Source organism: Amphiprion ocellaris, chromosome 20 (assembly GCF_022539595.1).
Source record: "Amphiprion ocellaris isolate individual 3 ecotype Okinawa chromosome 20, ASM2253959v1, whole genome shotgun sequence".
NCBI lineage: Eukaryota > Metazoa > Chordata > Actinopteri > Pomacentridae > Amphiprion > Amphiprion ocellaris.
The window spans coordinates 27105273-27124472 of record NC_072785.1 but is presented as its reverse complement, the minus strand read 5'-3'; the positions used below and the strand labels follow the sequence as shown (position 1 = coordinate 27124472).

Genomic DNA, 19200 nt, shown 5'->3' with positions numbered 1-19200 from the left:
TTTTATTGAAGTTCTTATTGGGGGAACAAATGCATGTCTTCTAAATATCCTCTGAAATCAGAGGCATAAAAACAAAGTGATATTTTGCACTTTTTTAGCATCACTAAGCCTTTTCTATATATACTTGTAACAAATTAAAGCTCCTATGCCCTTTCGATCTTTAAGAACAGTCAATAAGGGATTAAATTTGTCTTAAAGTGATATTATTATAAATTCAATTTAATGCTACTTTCATATTTGTTTGTATTACAGAAATTGATCTTACAAGTTGCTGTCTTCATACATTATACTATTTTATTTAGTTTTACTGGCTTCATATTGTCTGTACAGTTATATTTGTATATTTTTTATTAGATTTTTGCTGCCTATCTGTGTACATCTACAGCACTTTGGTCAGCTCAGGTTGTTTCTCAACGTTCTTTATAATTAACTTGATTTGAATTAATACTACAGACACTGAAGGTCACAACACCATCATAATGTTCTTAAATAAGATCAGCAAGTGTGAAAAATTACAATTTTCAAGCTTCCCTTTCAGTCAGAGGCCACTGGAGGGCAGCACTTATATTAAATTGTGCCATCTGTCCTCAGTGTGGTCTCCATCTTGGATCAGTTTCCTGAAAAATGTGGACATCTGAAACTGAGAAGACTTATTAGAAGTCCACTTGTATATTGTTATTAATTTTAATACATTTGTGTAGAATAATAGACTATGATTAAAGAGTTAAGTCTGATTTGAACAGACTTTAAACATGTTTGTTTGGAAAGTAGTTCATTTCTATATATCAATAAATATGAATTTGGAAGCAGTTTTGTTAAGATTATGTATTTCCAATCGTTTTTCTGCATATTTCCACATTTTTAGAACACAAACGTGAGCAAAAACAAGAAAATTGTCATTACTTTATCAAATAAAAATAAAAATTGAATGTTGGATGTGTTTTCCTTAATTGTTTTTACTGGTGCTGGGTTGATCTAAAATTAGCTTTCAATTATTTTATTGTCAATAAACTGTCTTGTGCTGCTTTGACAAGGTCAGTTAACCCTAAATTTGTAATCTGACCTTGTGCCAATTTTCACAGTCCACATTGATTGTCAATTGTTGCTCAATTTGTGGGTTTAAACAGACAGTTTAAGGCTTTTTCTTACCGCTAGCTGCATAATTTAGGTGCGGTTATTTCTAAAGTCCGTCCTGCACATGTAAAATAAGGAGAAGTGCACCTCCAGCTAATCAAAAATTTGTGTTTTGTTTTTAGTTAATTGGCAATTTTAGGCATTATGATACACAATATGAACCACAAGGAGAAAGAAAATCTCGCAATAAATAAAGATGTTCTGCTCTCCACTAGTTGCGCATGAATGAAAAGTCCGTAAAAATGTCAACAGAGGACTCGCTGCTTTGAGTTGAAGATCACTTTGACTCTGAGAAACTCTCCTGCGGAGCCTCGGGGGGGGGGGGGGGGGGGGGGGGTGAAATACCAACAGCAGGCTCGGAACAAGAAGGAGGCTGCTTGGCTTTGTTTTTGTAGAAGCAGAGCGATTTGATCATCTATTAACCAGCAGCGATCAGGGTCAGCGCGTAAAAAGGCCCACAGGGTTTCATCATTAAACTCCACCGGCTCGCTCAGCCGCCAAGTTCCTGCTGCTGCAAAAAGGACAGTTTACATATAAAATCCGTCCTTTAGGATCCGTGTGACTAACCGGGTATTATGGGATTGCGCACAAATAGCACGACGTCAATTTATGCGCAAATCGGCTGCTGTGACCGAGACTTAAATATTTTATGAGCTGCATTTTATGTCACTGCAGCTGTAAAGTAACTGAACTATGATGCAGTTTAATAATGAAATATAACTTTAAAACGAATGTGAATAAAATCAGCAACATGCAACAGTTATATCTTGCAATACTTTCAATTTGGCAACGAAACATTTAATAAAAAAAGGTGCAAAACAGTCATGATTCCTGCAACAGAGTAAACTAAATAAAGGAATTCGGGAATCGGAGCCACACAGAAAATAATTATAAATGTCCATATGTGCGCACAATCCCACTGAGTAGAAAAGAAATTCAAAAGTATATATATATATTTTATTATTATTTTGGACACTGACTTTTTTCACAGAACCTGCTGCCTCCGTCTTTAGGAGCCTTTAGCTCTAAACGCCTAATCAACAACTTGTTTTAGCTCATAATTTCCATCGGTAATGATTTTCTAATGCAACCTGCACGCAAACGAGCGCGTTAACGGGTTGATTATTAACTTGGTTAGCGCGCAAAGGAAGCGGAGCGCCGAGGGACGGTTCAGCTCCAAAGACCAACAGGATCCCTCTTTCTGCTGCTGCTATTAACTGAGTGTAGAGAGGACAAACCGTGCGTAATGTTCTCTAATATCGAATCATTTCCATATCTTATGTAGACTAACTTCCAAAATGATGTGTGCCTAAACCTTGAAACTGTGTCTTCAAAAAACAAATAAGTTCTATTAGAATAAATGTTTTAGCTCAGTTTTAATTAAATTAAACTGAACTAAAACGGTTGATTTCTTGAGTATAATCTAACAGCAAAAGATCCCTATTAAACCTGCTTTTCCAGATTAAAAATACATAATCATGATGCTACTTCTATATTTACAACGATACAATCCGAATAATAAACTGAAACAAACATTAAGAAAAATGATCCAGTTTTGACATTTAACTGCTCAGTCGAATACAAGTATCAAGTAAAATATTTTATATGCAAAAAAATGTTTAGGGTGTAAGTTTTGCTAAGATGTAAATATGAATCAGCAGAAGCAAGAAATGTCTGAAATAATTTTAAATTACTTGGTGCTTTTAACAATCAAAAACCTATAATTAGCTGTGAAATATAAGGTGGAATAATAAGAAGGAATCGTGCGTAAAAGAGAAATTAGTTGACCTTTACGCACAGCTTTATCTTGCACATATTTAAAGGAATGTCCGGTGGCTGTAGACGTCCTTTGTAGCGTTTTATGGATGTATAATGGGCTTTAAAATGGTTCTAAATGTTATTAAAATATTTGAAAAAAACTGCCTCCACGAGTCACCTTCGTTAATTTCTTGACATTCGAGCTTCAAATATTGACACTGAGAATTCCCGAGCCGCCTGAATGTGCCGTGGAACAAGTGGAACTTTCTCACCCCCGCCGGCAGCCTGTTTTTCCCCACAGAAAAACCAGATATTAAGGCTCAATGCGACACACAATGACCCATTAATTGGAGCACACATGTTTTCTCAGCGTGCCTGTGTAACTAAGCCGCCTCGCTTTACGTGTGATCTGTGAAGCAGGTACTTGAGGAGAACCTATTGGCAGGTGCTCCGGTCCAATCAGCGCTCCCTGTGTGCGCAGCGTCAAGCCGCTGTGGAAAAGACTGAAGGGGTGCTTGGCTCGGTGCGCACTTGTGCACAGAAACCCTCCGAGTGCGCACAGTATCAGGGGCAATTTGCAGGCGCTGTTGAGTTTTGTAGCAGCATCTTCAGCTCGTTGTAGGCAAACCGACCCCCGCCCTCCACCATCTTTTTTTTTTGGCCATGATGCGTCTCTGAGAGGAGGTTTCCAGCGAGAAAACAGAAGTTTTTTAATTTTTCTGGGTTTCTTTTCCAATCAAGAGATGATGTTTTCGTCTGCGGGCAAACGCTGCTTCACGATAGAGTCTCTGGTGGCCAAAGAGAACCCGCTAACGGCCGAGGAACCCATCCGCCCGACGGCTTTAAGTTACTCCAACCCGACGACAGACGCCTTAATCAACAGCTACCAGCCTCCTCCGACCCGCTCCCTCTACCAGAGCCCGGACCTGGTGTTCCCGGAGACGGTGAACCATCCGTCCCTCACCGTGGCTCCTCACCAGCTCGGAGGCTCCCACCTACAGCATCCGCACTTCTTCGGGACGCAGCACAGAGACCCGCTCAACTTCTACCCCTGGGTGTTACGGAACAGGTTTTTTGGACACAGATTTCAAGGTGCGTAAAGGCGCAACATAAGGAAACTGATGCGCAGCTTTGATCTTTACTATTAATCCACGTAAACCTGGATGTTCAGGCTGAAATTAGAGTAAATAAAGATGCCTTCTGCAAACAAAAAAAGCGCATTTATGTGGCTCAATGTTTGCTTTGGAGAGTTTCTGTTACTTCTACGTGACTTTAAAACAATACATCACTATCAAGATTAGCCACATTTCTTTGTTGAGCAATAAACTGCAGCTAAAAACAGAATAAACTAGCAGATTGTTTCCAGCAGGCTGCCGGGCTGCTCTCATATTTCCACTTTCATTCGCCCTGCAGCTACTCTCGGGGTAAAAAAAAAAAAAAAAAAAAAAAGACAAACCTCAGCAGGAGAAGATAAGCACTGAAGTAGATTTTTTTCTCTCCACACAATAAAACTGGTCTTACGTTAGGCTATGTGTTTTCATTTAATTAAAAAAAATCTTGCAAGACAGGGAGAAAATAGAAGATAAAATCAGCGACAGTGATGGGAACAGAAAGCAGAATGAAATCAATATTGAGAGAATTTGAACACAGCTCTGCAGTGACCTATTTACCTGACAAACCACAGCTTTTACGCCAATAAATAAACAACAAATACATGCATTTCTAAAACCAACAATACAGGTTTATTTTTATAGAATTGCTTATTGCATTTCTAAATGTATGGACAGAAAATTTAATTTTATAATGAAGACAGAAGTAAGTGAATCCATGCTCCAAATTAAATAATTGACACCCTAATTACAATAACCTAATTAATTAATACCCCACATTAACCTGATGTGGATTTTCTTATGACCGCAATGAGGCAAAGATGAAAGGAAACGTTTAAACAATTTGCATATTATTAGATTAAAAGAAAAATAGAGAAAGAAAATTAAATCATGCTATTCTAAAATCGGAGGGCCGCCAGTTTAACAGTTTTTCTTCGAAAAACAAATACATTTTAACAAAAAAAATTAGAAAAGAGTTAAAATTGTAGTATCTTTACAAAAAAAATCTTAATTTCCACTAAATATTTCCAACGTCATCCTGTAAACATTTTTAAACAAATATTGCAAAATTAATGAGATTAAAAATCGATTACTTGCCAGTTTATTTACGACAGAACTATGATTTTGCGCACAAAAGAAAACCAAAACTTTACGTTAATTCGCTGCATTCTCCGGTGCATTCATCTGTTCTGATTTGATCGTTTATCCGACTATTATAATACAATAGAGAAAATGTAACATATTTCAGTAACCATAAATATCTAATGTCCATTTTTTTAAGAATTGAGTTTTACGCATGAGCGGTTTTTGTTTGGTTAATAATTTGGCAAAACTCATTTAAAAGGGGTTTAAATGTCAATGTACAACCATAATATTTAGAATACAGACTTATTAGGTGGTTTTTAATCAAGCGCCATGTGCAATAAATAAAGATATGAATAAAATTAAAAAGCATGATTCTCTTCATCCTGAATTTAAGCTAATTCAACTAAATTTAATGAAGCCTTCTGCAAACAAAAACGTACATTTACGGGACAAAAGCCCCAAGATTTGTGGTAAATGCTTAAAAACACGTAAATCTAAATGAAAATTAAAGTACATGACTCTGCACACAGCATATATGCCTTCTGGTAGTAATCTGGCATTATTTTACGCGGCCTACAGCTCTATTTCATTTATTTTTTAACGTAATATTAACCACAAAATGCACTATTGTGGCTTTCCTTCATTGTGATGTGCAGTATTAACGTTACCTGGCCGTTTGTGTGACTCCAGGTAACGACGTGTCCCAGGACAGCCTGCTGCTCCACGGCCCCTTCGCCAGGAAACCCAAACGCATCCGGACGGCCTTTTCTCCGTCGCAGCTGCTGCGTCTGGAACGAGCCTTCGAGAAGAATCACTACGTGGTGGGAGCAGAGAGGAAGCAGCTGGCAAACAGCCTGAGTTTATCTGAAACACAGGCAAGTGGTGGAGACTTACTGCTTCCAGTGATTTAATGACAATTACGCACAGTGTGAGGCTCTTAAATAAAGGGACAAACGGCCACAGCAATGCTAATAATTACAATAATAACAAAAAAACACAGTAAGAACCTATATTAAATCAAGAAATAACGGATATGTTGTGGGTATTCGCATGTTTGAGTGATTTTACAATAATAATGCACAGTTTGGCGCTCCTAAACAAAGAGATTAACACCAATAGCAAGGCCATTCATTAGAATAACAACAACAAACATAGACATAAACTATATTAAATCACAGAGAAGTTGTAGCTCTGTGCATTTAATACTTTGGGAATTCTATATAAAGAGATAAACAGCAACAGCAATGGCAATAATTATAATAATCTCAACAACATAATCAAAAACCATATTAAATCAAGAAATAACAGGCAAATTGCAGACACTTGCTATGATTTTATAATAATAATGCAGAGTTTGGGCTCCTAAATAAAGAAATAAACAGCAACAGTAATGTCAATAATTATTATATTAACAGTTAACACATTCACATGCTATCTTAAAACAAGAAATCACAGGCAAAGTCATGGATATTTGCTGGTTTTAGTGATTATATAATAATAATGCTCAGTTTGGGGACCCTAAACAAAGAGATAAACAGCTACTGCACTGCTGATAATGAAAACAATAACAAAAAACATCTTTATAAACTATATTAAGTCAAGAAATCACAGGAAAAGTTGAGGGTATTTGCTGGTTTTAGTGATTTTATTATAATAATGCAGAGTTTGGGGCTCCACAATATAGCGATAAACAGCTACTGCAGTGCCAATAATGGAAATAACAAAAAACATAATTATAAACTATATTAAATCAAGAAATAATAGGCAAGCTGTTGATATTTTCTAGTTTCAATAATTTTATAATAACAATGCAGAGTTTGAGGCTCCTAAATAAAGAGATAAATAGCTACAGCAATGCCAGTAATAAGAATAACAACAACAACAAACAGTCATAAACTATATTAAATCAAGAAATGACAGACGAGTTGTGGATATTTGCTGGTTTTAGTGATATTTGCTATGATTCAATTATAAAAACACAGAGTTTGAGACCCTTTAATGAAGAGATAAACAGCTACTGCAGTGCCAATAAAACAAATAATAACCAAAAAACATAATCATAAACTATATTAAGTCAAGAAATCACAGGCAAGTTGCTGGTATTTGCCAGTGTCATTGATTTTATAATAATAATGCAGAGTTCGTGGCTCTAAAATACAGACAGCTAAAACAATAACAAAAAACATCATCATAAACTGCATTAAACCAAGAAAAACAACACAGTCCAAATATGAATTTTAATTTGCTGCATGCTTTGAAATCAAATTGAAATTAGAGGTTATTTATGCACATTTTTAATGTAAATATCATCTTAATGACAATTATGAGTGTGAAAGTATGCAGTGAATATTGTTCTCAGAGGTGTTTTAATTCACACTTGCTCCATAATAACGGGGAGTAAATATTATTGATGCTTAAGTTTAATGAGTCCACATCAGTCTGGTGTCAGTTAGTCCTAATAGGCAACATCAAGACATTTCCTGAGTCAGTGATACGAAAAAATGCTGCTTGCAAGTTTTATTGCGGTCAATATAAGATGGTTGCAATTAAGCAGCAATTGAATTATGCAAATTCTAAAGACAGTGAAGTGAACGTTAATGACGGTAAAGTTTATTAGGGCAGCAATAATAACTTGAATCAGCTCTCTAACAGGGTTGATATTGCAGAGAGGCATCGATTCCTGCAGAAATGGAACCATTATTTAAAATTAACCTCCTCAGCAGGTGAACTAGACATCAAACTGGGACTAAAGATGTCAAAGCAAAAAGGTAAATTAACACTGCTGCACCTTTTCTGCGGCTGGAAACGAGCCCACTCGTTTCTTTTACACCCTCTGCTACAGATAAATTCAACCTTAAGAGTGTTAGGGGGTTCTATGATGCAGAATCAGCCTGAAGCCTCGGAAAGTCAAGAAGGAAGCTAATCTGAGTGTTGCTATTTAAAAAATGCATCCTGCCACATATAGGTTCGTCAGCGAGGCTCATGTTCCAAGGTCAGATTTGCAGCAGTCAGTCAGTCAGGAAGCCTCGCAGCCTCTTGATCTTTCCCAGCATTAATGCCAAACTCAAAGAGGAATTTAAGATAGTAAACACAATGAAACTGAGCAAAAATTGTCAATTGAAAACTGTCTGCAACTGATAATTCTCAAAAATGATTGACTCTACTGATATTTTGAACTTATAAATGCCAGAAATATAGTGTACTAGAGCCCAAAGGAGCTGGATTTAAATCTAAACATAATTAATTTGCATGAATAGTAAAAAATATTCACACCCAAGAAGCTGCAGCTCGACTGTGTTTGGTAGTTTTGCTTGTGAGATGACCTAAATAATAGCTTGATTATAATAAATTAAATGCAGATTAACTTTCAAATTGACAGATTCACTAATTATAGTTCATTTCAGAGACATGGATTTAGCCTATAATGTTTTTTAAACAGATTTTAACTGTATTTGATGATTATTTTTCCAGATTTTTCCTCATTTTGCTAAATTACAGATAAACAGTAAAATCACAGAGAAAATGCATTTATTTACACATTAACCCCTAAAAACCAGGCTACATCTGTCATAAATCTGTATTTCTATAAATTTTTCTTTTACATTATACTGAAAAATCATTACAAATCGAATAAAAAAAAAACATTCATTTAAAAGATATTTGCAAGTATTTGACAGAAAAGTGATATATATCAAGGACTGAACAATGCCTAATCATTATCACTAGTAAATGAATTAAAAACATATTTTAGTAGCCACATTATAACAGTTAACAGATTTTCTTCATTAAATTAAAGCAAAAATAGATATATTAGGACTGAACTTTTATTTTACAGATTTTCAGTTTTGTTAAATTACAGATAATATCTAAATTACTCAGAAATCCAGTCTAGACATTGTTAATGTGGTAAATGACTATTCTAGCTGGAAACAGCTGATTTTTAATGGAATATCTCCATAGGGGTACAGAGGAACATTTCCAGCAACCATCACTCCTGTGTTCTAATGCTACATTGTGTTAGCTAATGGTGTTGAAAGGATAACTGATGATTAGAAAACTCTTGTGCAATTATGTTAGCACATGAATAATAGTGTGAGTTTTCATGGAAAACATGAAATTGCCTACAGTTGACGGTAGTGCCTATTCAGATTTACAGAAAGATCTTTACTGATTGATTTTTGGTCTTTTGCAGGAAATGACAGAGAAAAGCGGATTATTTTTGCTGGTCTACATCTTTTTTAGTAACTAAATCTGATGTTTTTGGTCCAAACACACTTTCTAGCTGCTTTAAAAAAAGCCATATGGTTAATTTCTGTGCTGGTTTTGGGTTGAAAAAAAAACATAATTTATTCAAAAGTTTGTTTAATTTTGTGTCTCAAAAGGTAATTTTGTTAGCTAGCTACCTACAGCCTCTGTCCTGTTGTAAACACTGGCTAATTGATGATTAGAAAACCCTTGTGCAATTATGTTAGCACATGAAAAAAGTGTGAGTGTACATGAAATTGCCTGGGTGACCCCAAACTTTTGACTGGTAGTGTATGTTTTTCTTTGATTTGAATGTATTTTTACTTTTTTACAGTGTACTGTGGAGCATTAATGCCATTCCAGGTTTGTTATGAATCACAGCTGCATTGTTAACATCCATTATTGCTCCTTTCTGCGTAGGTGTTAACCTCTGTTTGACAAGTCAAAACATCCTCCTATTTGTGCTTTTAGTTGCCGTTGTTTATCCTGAGGTTACATGCTGATGGTCTTCTTGTTTCCAGGTGAAGGTGTGGTTCCAGAACAGGAGGACCAAGTACAAGCGTCAGAAGCTGGAGGAGGAGGGACCAGAGAGCCAGCAGAAGAAGAAGGGGAACCACCACATCAACAGATGGCGCATCGCCACCAAGCAGGCCAGCTCCGAGGACATTGACGTGACCTCAGAGGACTAAAGAAAAAAAAAAACGGCGTCCGACCTCCGACAATGCTGCCCTGAACCCTGCGTCAACCTTCTGACGCATCAGAGGACCAACACTATTTATTATGTAATATTATTGAGTATAATTAGATACATTAGAGGAAGGCTCAAGGACTCAGTCTGTGATCACTGCTCATCAATGACGCGCTACAATCAGTGATGCCGGAAATAAATAACTAAAAACACATCTTATTTAATGACATCCATCCTGAATGTGTCTGGATGAAGTGATCATTTAAAGCTGAAGAAGACGAGAAACAACCTCTAATCATAGCGTTTTAACATTGTACATAGGGCCGCTGATAAAGGTTGTTTTTGAAAAGAGGCTATTTGTTTCATTAAAGCTGTTTTTTTATCACTTGCTTAGGTCATTAACACCTCACCGCTCAACACACCCAACGCGCCACCTGCGCACCACGTTAATTTAAAATGTCTCCTCAACGTCGAGAACGTGTCGACGCACACTTTTAACCCACCCGAGCCCGAAGAACAAAACAGGAGATGAAGGATGGCTCGATTTTATTCCCATTTTTGTGACTCCAGAACCCGTCCCCTGCACTTTGTTCCCAATGAAGATTCCTCCCAGAGAAAAAGGCGATTCACGGCCAGCTGTGCGTGACTCTGGGACAGACGAGAAGCTGCAGAGACCTCTAACGTTAGGGGCAAGTTGAGCCGCATAATAAAAGCCACAACGCAGCTTTGTCCGACATTCGTCAGCGTGGGGTGATGGATGACATCTCCATTTGTTTGAATGTCTGCAGATTTCATTAAAGCGCTGTGTGTAGTATAAAATGCATATACTTTTTGAGCAGAACGTGTAAAAGTACAAGAAGATGTTTTAGAAATAAACGCAGAAAATTATTTCTCGCGTTGGAAGTGGAATGTTTTGTGTGATTCAGGTGCTACAACAGCTGCAGATTTCGCTCATTACTTCCTGAACTGAAGGTAAATGTGTAAATTAGTGTTTGATTGGAAGGAAAAGCTGCAGTTTCTCAGGCATCAGTGGCACAGGAAGGATTTAACCTGATGCAAGGAGGATTGTTTTACATTTTAAGGTTGTTTTAGGCTTAAAACTACAGCAAATGTGAGCATTTTAACAGTATAAATATGACAGGAAGAATATCTAGCAGCTAGTTAGGAGGGTTTTCCCAGGTTGGGAACTGCTGCTGAAGACTGATGTGTCAGGAATGCTGCAGGACAGCTGCACAGGTGTCAGGTGTGTTACCTATCGGCCGGAACTTCCTCTGAATTCCGGCAGAAATAATTCCCATCCAGAGGGTGCAAGCTCTGAAAAAAAAGAGGGAAAGTAGTTACTATTGTGCCGCAGTCCTTTCACCAACCGCCTCAGTAATCACCTGTCAAAGGTAACGGAAGGAATCTCCGTCTAATGACCCCGAGGGTTTTGGAGGTGAAGCCCTGACGTCTGACCCCGATGTCTTGTTTTGTAAGCTAAGAGGGGGAGAAAAGAGGGGAGACGTGAGAGTGAAATACACTGCAATAGTCTCACCTTTTCACAAAAGGTGCACAATACATCTGGAGGTGCAAAAGGGGGCCACATGTGTTGTTTTGAGTTCCCAGGACATCCTATACTCGCTGCAGGTGCAAAAGGGACTCCTTATCGTCCAAATAAACACCATCAAATGTGCGTTTTGAGCGGCGCAGCAGCACTGAAAGCCTCCCCATTAGCTGCTCAGTTAAGGCCGACCACATCCCGGTTAGGTAAAAGGTCAGCGCGATTTAATAAGAGCTCTTAAGGCGTCTGTTAGGGAAACAATTAAAGGGGAAAATCATGCTCGTCTCCTGCCGCCTGAGTCAGCAGACGGGAGGAATCCGTCGTGGAAAACAAGAGTCTCTCCGGAGGAACCAAGAGCTGCGAGGCGGAGGGAAGGAGCCGACAGATCCCCGCTGCTGCAAAGGTGTTAGAAAACTCCACCGAGTCACTGCTTTAATCAGTATTATTTGATTACCAGGCGGCTGAAACCTTCTATTTTCACAGCCAGCAAGACAAATTACATGTTTGGCTTTAAAATTCCACGTTGAGCGATAAATCATGCAGTGTAGTAAACAGGCTGAATTACAAATCACACGTTAAACACTGAAACCAACACTCAATATGCACTGTTACTCATATTAGCATACATTTCTGAAACTTCACATAATTGAACAGCATTTATATAACTAAAAAAAGTGATGTAGCATTTAGAAATCCCTCAGAAAAGAAGATGCAAATGAGCTAAAATCAACACAGAACTGCTATTTATTCAAAAAATCAAATTCACTGTGGATTTATATATACATTCTAGCTAAAATATGACACGAGACCATAATTTCGAGTGAAATTCTTCAACCAGATATGATTCCAATATCACACAGAGTGAGATAAAACTGAGCTACAGTAGGTTTTGTGAATGGCGTTTTGTTTTTATTTGTCTCACCCTTCCTGCGCTCCACATCTCACACCCAGCATCTCCTCCGCTCATCCTGCATGCGGCGTCTTGTCGAATTACGCCGCATCGCAACCCTACTGTGCCGCGTTCCCTCGGCAACCGTGCAAACATACTAATCACACAGATTGAGACAAAAGATAAAGCTGTGAGGCTGAGCGTTTATATAAATCAAGTGACAGTACATGCACAAAGACAGGAGAGACAGAATTTAAAAAAGAAAACAAACACTAATAAGAATAATCAATAAAAAAATAACAAAGTTGAGGTTAAGACTTAAAAATATTCATTAAAAATGGATTTGTATGGATTTATGTTATACAGTTCATCTGTGTTGTGCATTTTTTCACTATTAAATGACTGATTGCAACTAAAAGAGTGAAATAAATGAACGGGATTTAAAATTACTGAATCGTGAATTGAAAGAAATTAAAGCAGATATTTTACTGCTTTAAAACTCAATTCAATTCAATTTATACTGCAGTAATTCACAACATAAGTCATCTCAGGGTACATCGTATAGTAAAATTAAGACCGTACAGTTTTATAACATAAAGAGGAACGCAAAGGGAATGTTTTTTGTTTTTTTTTTAATTATTTAAGGTCACGGTAACAAAATGAGGTTGTATATTTTTTTGAATTAAGGCCGACATGCTGTCAATCTATTTAAAATTTCAGGTTTGACTTTATACTTCTAATGGTGCAACAGGCAGTAAAGCATAATTAAACTGTCATCTGACAATTTGCAAATGTATATTTTAAACAAACTAATTTTTCTACTCAGCTTGAATTTACACATGCACAAAATTAATTAAAAGGTTCTAAGAGCTTCAGTAGAAGTTATTGGACTTCTATTTTTGGTTTTTGAGGACAATTCACTGAGAAAAAGAATAATTCAGATGCACGAAATGTCTTTGTTTCTCTCTGAAAAAATAGTGTTGTTTTATCCCATATGTCCTAGAAAAAAAATCTGTTATTTTTTGATTGAACTGGTCACAGAATGTAAATGTGCAACTTATTGGACTTGGGTTGAGGGGAGGTATAGTTTCACACTAAGGGCTCAAATGCAAAAACAGTTCTTCTAGACAGCCCTTGCACTAAATTATAAACACTAAAAAAATGTATTTTGAATTAAGTCACAGTATTTTATACATAGAGCCCAGATAACAACTACAATTAGCTACAAAATGTCTGATTTTCTCTCATCTTTGCTTTTCTTTAAAGCAACACTGCAGTTTTATCACATTCGACCTGGAAAATCTAAATATTTCTTTGATTAAACTGCTCACAGATTGTAAATGTGCAACCCAAGACAGGTTGAGAGGAGATACAGTTTCACAATAAGGGCTCAAATGCAAAAAGAGTTGGGAGAACAAAAGAAAAAAATGTTGCTTCATTTCATTCACAGTATTTTACACACATACTCCAGAAAACAACTACAATCAGCTACAAAAATGTCTGGTTTTCTCTCATCTTTGCTCCTCTCTAAAGCAATACTGTTGTTTTATCCAATAACACCTCTGAAAATTTTTTTTTTTAAATTTAAAATGTGCAACTTTTGGATTTAGGTTGTGAGGATTTTCACAATAAGAGCTCAAAAGCTAAAAATGTTAGGTTTACCTGCCTTCATTTATAAACAATAAAAAAAAGGCATGATGGTTTCATTCACAGTATTTCACATGTACAATCTAGACAACTACAATCAGCTACCATCTATTTTACCCCCTGTTCATTTACATAAATCTCTAATTAATTGTATATAATTGTAAAAAAGGGAGGAAAAGATAAAAGCCTGTAAGTCATCATCTCTCTGCTGATTCCCTCAGTTATTTGGCATCATCTCTTTGGTATTTGTCCACACTGCAACACCTTTAGAAGTGTTGTGATGTATATTTTGATCACTGTTGCTGCTTTTTTTGTACCATGATGTGTGCGTTAACAACACGTATGTAAACGTATGTTCACTCCTTGCTCGCTGCCGCGGCCAAATTTACCACAATCCCTTCTCTGGCAGCTTCGAACCGCGATGAGCAGCGGGTTCGATCTTCACGCGTCCGGGTCAGGATGGCTCACAGCCCTTTATTGTATGTCACGATCTTACGATCTGTTGCCATGGCGATCTCCGGCTCCAGCTGATCCACGCTGATCTGTTGGAATTGAAGGAGGACAAGAAGGTCGATGGCGCAAATATTTGGTCACAAGCCTTCAGATATAACAAGTTTACATGTTGTATTTGTATGCTATACGTGCATCCTTAAAGATTTGTGGTTTTATTTGTCAGTAAGTAATTTCTTAAAGTCTCTAAATGTTCTGTATTTACTGCTAATGTGCAAAAAGAGCCAATTTGGCAGATTAAAGTCTAATTTGAGGCTCGCATCTCCTAATATTTGAACTGGAGACAGATGGCTGCTGGAGTTGGAGGCAGAATCCTAATCAGACATCTTGGTAGGTGTGAAATGGGGAAGTAGGACAAATCGAGTAGGCGGGGGGTCCAGGGGAGTGGGGCATTTGTGTTGCTTTTTGGGGAGATCTTTTATTTTTTTCTTCCCTTTTTCATCTGCTATCCTCACGAAAGTGCAAAAAGGACTTGTGAGAGAAAAACAGGCCCCTCCTTGGAACGGGAGGCAGCTTTTCACACGGCTGTTGGCGGCACATATGTCTGAAGTTTTTTGCCATATGGCTGTCTGAGCTATTTCCAGTGGTAATTAAATCCTAAATATTTTAAAGCCAGAGCTGCTTGCCTTGTGTCAGCAAGTCACTTGGCAGAGAGAAGACAAAGAGAGAGAGAGAGAGACGGTGAAAAACAAAATCACAGTCGTCTAATGAGCGTGACAAGCACGAAGGCTACGAGGCTAAAGTTAGATCTCAGCCTGCTGGCCTGGATGGCAGCGGCGGCGGTGAATAAAAGCAATGGAGGCGGATCACAACAGAACAGGTTAAGTCTCTGAGGGCTACGCCTCATTAGGAGAGAGCTTCAGCTTCAGCTCAATGGGAAACACTGAGGAGGTCAGGAGACTTCGGTCAAAAACATCAGTCACTGAAACTGAGCCCTGCAGACCTGAGCTGAGCAGATAATTCAATACAGGCAGGCTTTAAAGACGTAAAACCAAAAAAATAACACACCTGATATCACTGGAAGTTATGGTAATGACTAGTATTTGATTAGTTAAATCATTGTTTATCAAACTTATTTTTCTCAGAGCATCACTAGTGTAAACTAAATGAGATTTGAAGCATTTACTGAGGTAAAACAAGACATTTGATATCATGTCTGTTTACTAATGTAACGTATAATCTGCTTACAAAAAGCTTAACACTTTCTGTTTAGTATGTGGCAGCTCATTTAAAGAAAAAATACCAACAGCATGAAAATCTCAAAATTTAGAATTAGCAGTTGAAGACAGTACAGGAAAACAAAAGAGGAGTAAAAGTGCCACCACAGAAACTTAAACTTCAACACAGAAATACAAGAAAACACTGTTGGGTTGCTCCATCTCCTACCATCGACTTGACCAACTTTGATTTGCTTAAAACGTTATCATCATAAACTATCGATATTTTAAATGGTATCTGTCAAACTTAAGCTCACTATATTCAATACTCTGTGAGAAAATGTAGGTTTTTATTATCCATTTTTTGTAAATATGAGCTCAAAAATGCAACTTTTTTCACATTAAATCTACTTGTCTAATACTGCAGATTCTGAATCAATGATATGATGAGAAATGGCATTAATCTTTAGTAGTTCCTAAGATATTGTCGTTCAAACTACCTTAAAATTCAATCCCAAAAAAACAGGAAGAAAGTAGATGGACAGACAGTTTTAAAAGAATATAAAACAAGTAAGGTGTTTGATATATGAAGCTAGAATTCCACAAATATCTCTATACATAGCCAGAGTTTAGGATAAAAACATTTCAGAGATGTCAGGCAGAAACTGTTCTAAAAATTTGATGATTTAAGATAGAATGATCCAGCTACAATATCAGACATGGACTAAATGAGGAAACATGTTTTTAAAATCCCAGTTGAAATCAATCTACCCATTAGTATCTATCAAGTACTGACTGGAGTCTGTGGGAAGAAGCCAAAGCATTCAGAAAAACATTCAATGAAGGTACTAAACACTGCAGCACCTTGCCGGTCAAGTTACAGTTTAATGAACTAATGAAATTCCGTTTTATTGGATTAAAGAAGGGGCAACAGATGCAGAATGTTTTGGGGTAAAGTACCTGTGACATCTGTGGGAAGAGGCTGATGGCGAGCGGCAGAGCCAAGCTGAAGGCAGCGAGACAAACCAGACTGTGGACCGGCAGGACGAGCCTCCGATGTTTCTGCAGCAGAGGAAGCCTGGTGGGACACAGACAAGAAAACAGTCAGATCTTTTACCTAACAGGAAATAAAGTTAGTAGTAGTCGGTGTTCATTAGGAGATGCATGTTCCACAAATTTACATGGTCAGCAGAACAGACTTTTTACACAAAGCACAGTTCAGTATAGGCTGGGCTGCATATATAGTCAACAGTGGATTTAAAATTTCAACATCAATCATCGGAGTAGATAAACATTGAAGAAAAGTCAAGTTTCAGGTGTTACTGAATTCTTTTAAACATCAGAATTCAGACAAGATGAGATGATGACCTTCATTTCAGACAAAATACAACCAAATCAAATCTTACAATCAATTTAAGGGTCTCCGCAGAGCATTGCTTTGCAGAGATAAAAACATATGATGTCAAAAAACAATCAATCAAAATTTATTTATAGAGCACTTTACAATAACTTAGAAGAAGACCAAAGTGCTTTCCATCAGCATGATAAAACAATACAATTTGGTTACTACAAAACCATAAAACCATAATGCAGGACAGAGGGATTAGTAACATTTAAATAAGGCATTTTGGAACATGAAAATGAAACAGTGCTAGCAGTCAAAGTCATGTTGATGTCACAGCAACATGACAGATATATACACTACCGTTCAAAAGTTTGGGGTCACCCAGACAATTTCATGCTTTCCATGAAAACTCAACATACTCAACATAACTGCACAAGGGTTTTCTAATCATCAATGAGCCTTTCAACACCATTAGCTAACACAATGTAGCATTAGAACACAGGAGTGATGGTTGCTGGAAATGTTCCTCTGTACCTCTATGGAGATATTCCATTAAAAATCAGTTATTTCCAGCTAGAACAGTCATTTACCACATTATCAATGTCTAGATTGGATTTCTGATTCATTCAATGTTATCTTCACTGAAAAAAAGTTTTTCTTTCAAAAGTAACAACATTTCTAAGTGACCTCAAACTTTTGAACGGTAGTATATGTACACAAACGATGTCTTCACTGGTCAGAAACAAAGTATATACATTCATGAGTAGTTGGGTTCAACATGTTTTTTTTCCCAGGGCTGATACAGATTATTACTAATCAAAAAGACCCATGAACAATGAACTGATAACAAAATTTTGTTGCCAAAATTCACAATAATTAGACAAACTCCAACACAAATCTTTGCTGAAATGCCTTTATTTATTTGTGCTTTACGTATGTTGAATTGAAAGTTAAATTTTTAAACATTTGTTGGTGCTGATTGGTTATACATCACCACAAAATAATCTATCAGAGTCCTGTAGGTGGGACATTGCTGGATCAGAGTAGCAACTACAGATAGAAAGATGTGGCTGCAGCAGAACTGAAGTAGTACATTTTGAATTAACTTTCGTTATCTGAAAATAAAATTAAAAATTACAAAAAAATAAAAATAGGGGCACAGGTAATTGGGACAAATGCTAAATGCTGGATCTGACAATAGACCAAGCCAATAATCGGTTAATCTCTACTGAGTAGGTGAAAAGGTCAAAGTTTTTATGAGAAAGTATTTTGAGATTGAAAGTCATTGCTCAGATTTAGTTTAAATAACAAAAACAGAACTACAGACTTTCAATAAAAAGTGTTATTAATACCAAAGGCACTGTTCAACAGTTGAATAAACTATAACCACTTAAACTATTCAGATTCATTTAATCCCTGCTTACAGTTAAATCTTTGGTTTTATTACTTTATATTTTCATATTTTTTGTCAAATTAAATAACTCTTAAGCGTATTTTCCTTTATAAATCTCCTGTAAGAGTTTCACAAACATGCAGCCCTCAACATCAGAAGCTGCTCTCGCTCTAAATAAACCAAACTTCTTGAGGGTATGTCATAGATTCATCTCCAGAAATATATTTCCTGGTCTCACTGCCCTCCGTAGAATAATCCCCTCTTCAGTGTGTGGGACAGCGAACTCAGCAGGAGCTTGAGAAAGAGCCGCTCCGTCTCTCCTCCACCAGCGACGCCTCTCCCCCTAACGAGGAGAGCTAATGCCTAATGAGGGAGCTCATTAACACATATGGCTGCCATGGTTTAATTAGGCGACACGCACACAAAACGTGCAGATCTGGAGAACAGCGTCACAAAGAGGAAAGTCAATGGGAGAAAAAGTTGCGAGGTGTGTGAGAAGCGAGCGACGAGGGAATGTGGGTTTGGGGAATTTTAAAAACCTTCGAATCAGGTGGAAAAACTTGACATTATACAAAATTAATGACACTATTTTGTGCTGTACCGACTGCATTCAGATGCTCTAAATACTAGTGGCTGTTATTCAGGTTCAACTGTCTACATGAACTTGTGTCTCATGAACAAACTGGTTATAGAATAAAC

General features: G+C 37.1%; 2 protein-coding genes across 3 annotated transcripts in view; one reads left to right on the top strand and one right to left on the bottom strand.

The window, feature by feature from the left end:
• Positions 1–19200, bottom strand: part of sfxn5a (sideroflexin 5a) — a 63536-nt gene that overhangs the window by 22337 nt on the left and 21999 nt on the right. The window contains exons 13-16 of one of the 2 annotated variants that reach the window (XR_004847304.2): positions 16724–16841; positions 14486–14638; positions 11273–12606; positions 5756–5951 (exon numbers count right to left, since the gene is read on the bottom strand). Coding sequence is in view for 1 of the 2 variants with exons in the window: in XM_023270005.3 (XP_023125773.2) it covers positions 14561–14638; positions 16724–16841 (196 nt within the window). In the remaining variant the exon portion in view is untranslated. Of the gene's footprint in view, positions 1–5755; positions 5952–11272; positions 14639–16723; positions 16842–19200 lie in introns of those variants that run through there. The other variant, XM_023270005.3, reaches the window with a different exon arrangement.
• Positions 3371–10239, top strand: emx1 (empty spiracles homeobox 1). The gene is made up of 3 exons (XM_023270007.3): positions 3371–3984; positions 5778–5962; positions 9854–10239. The coding sequence occupies exons 1-3, from the start codon at positions 3636–3638 to the stop codon at positions 10019–10021; spliced, it is 702 nt and encodes a 233-aa protein (XP_023125775.1). The 5' UTR covers positions 3371–3635; the 3' UTR covers positions 10022–10239.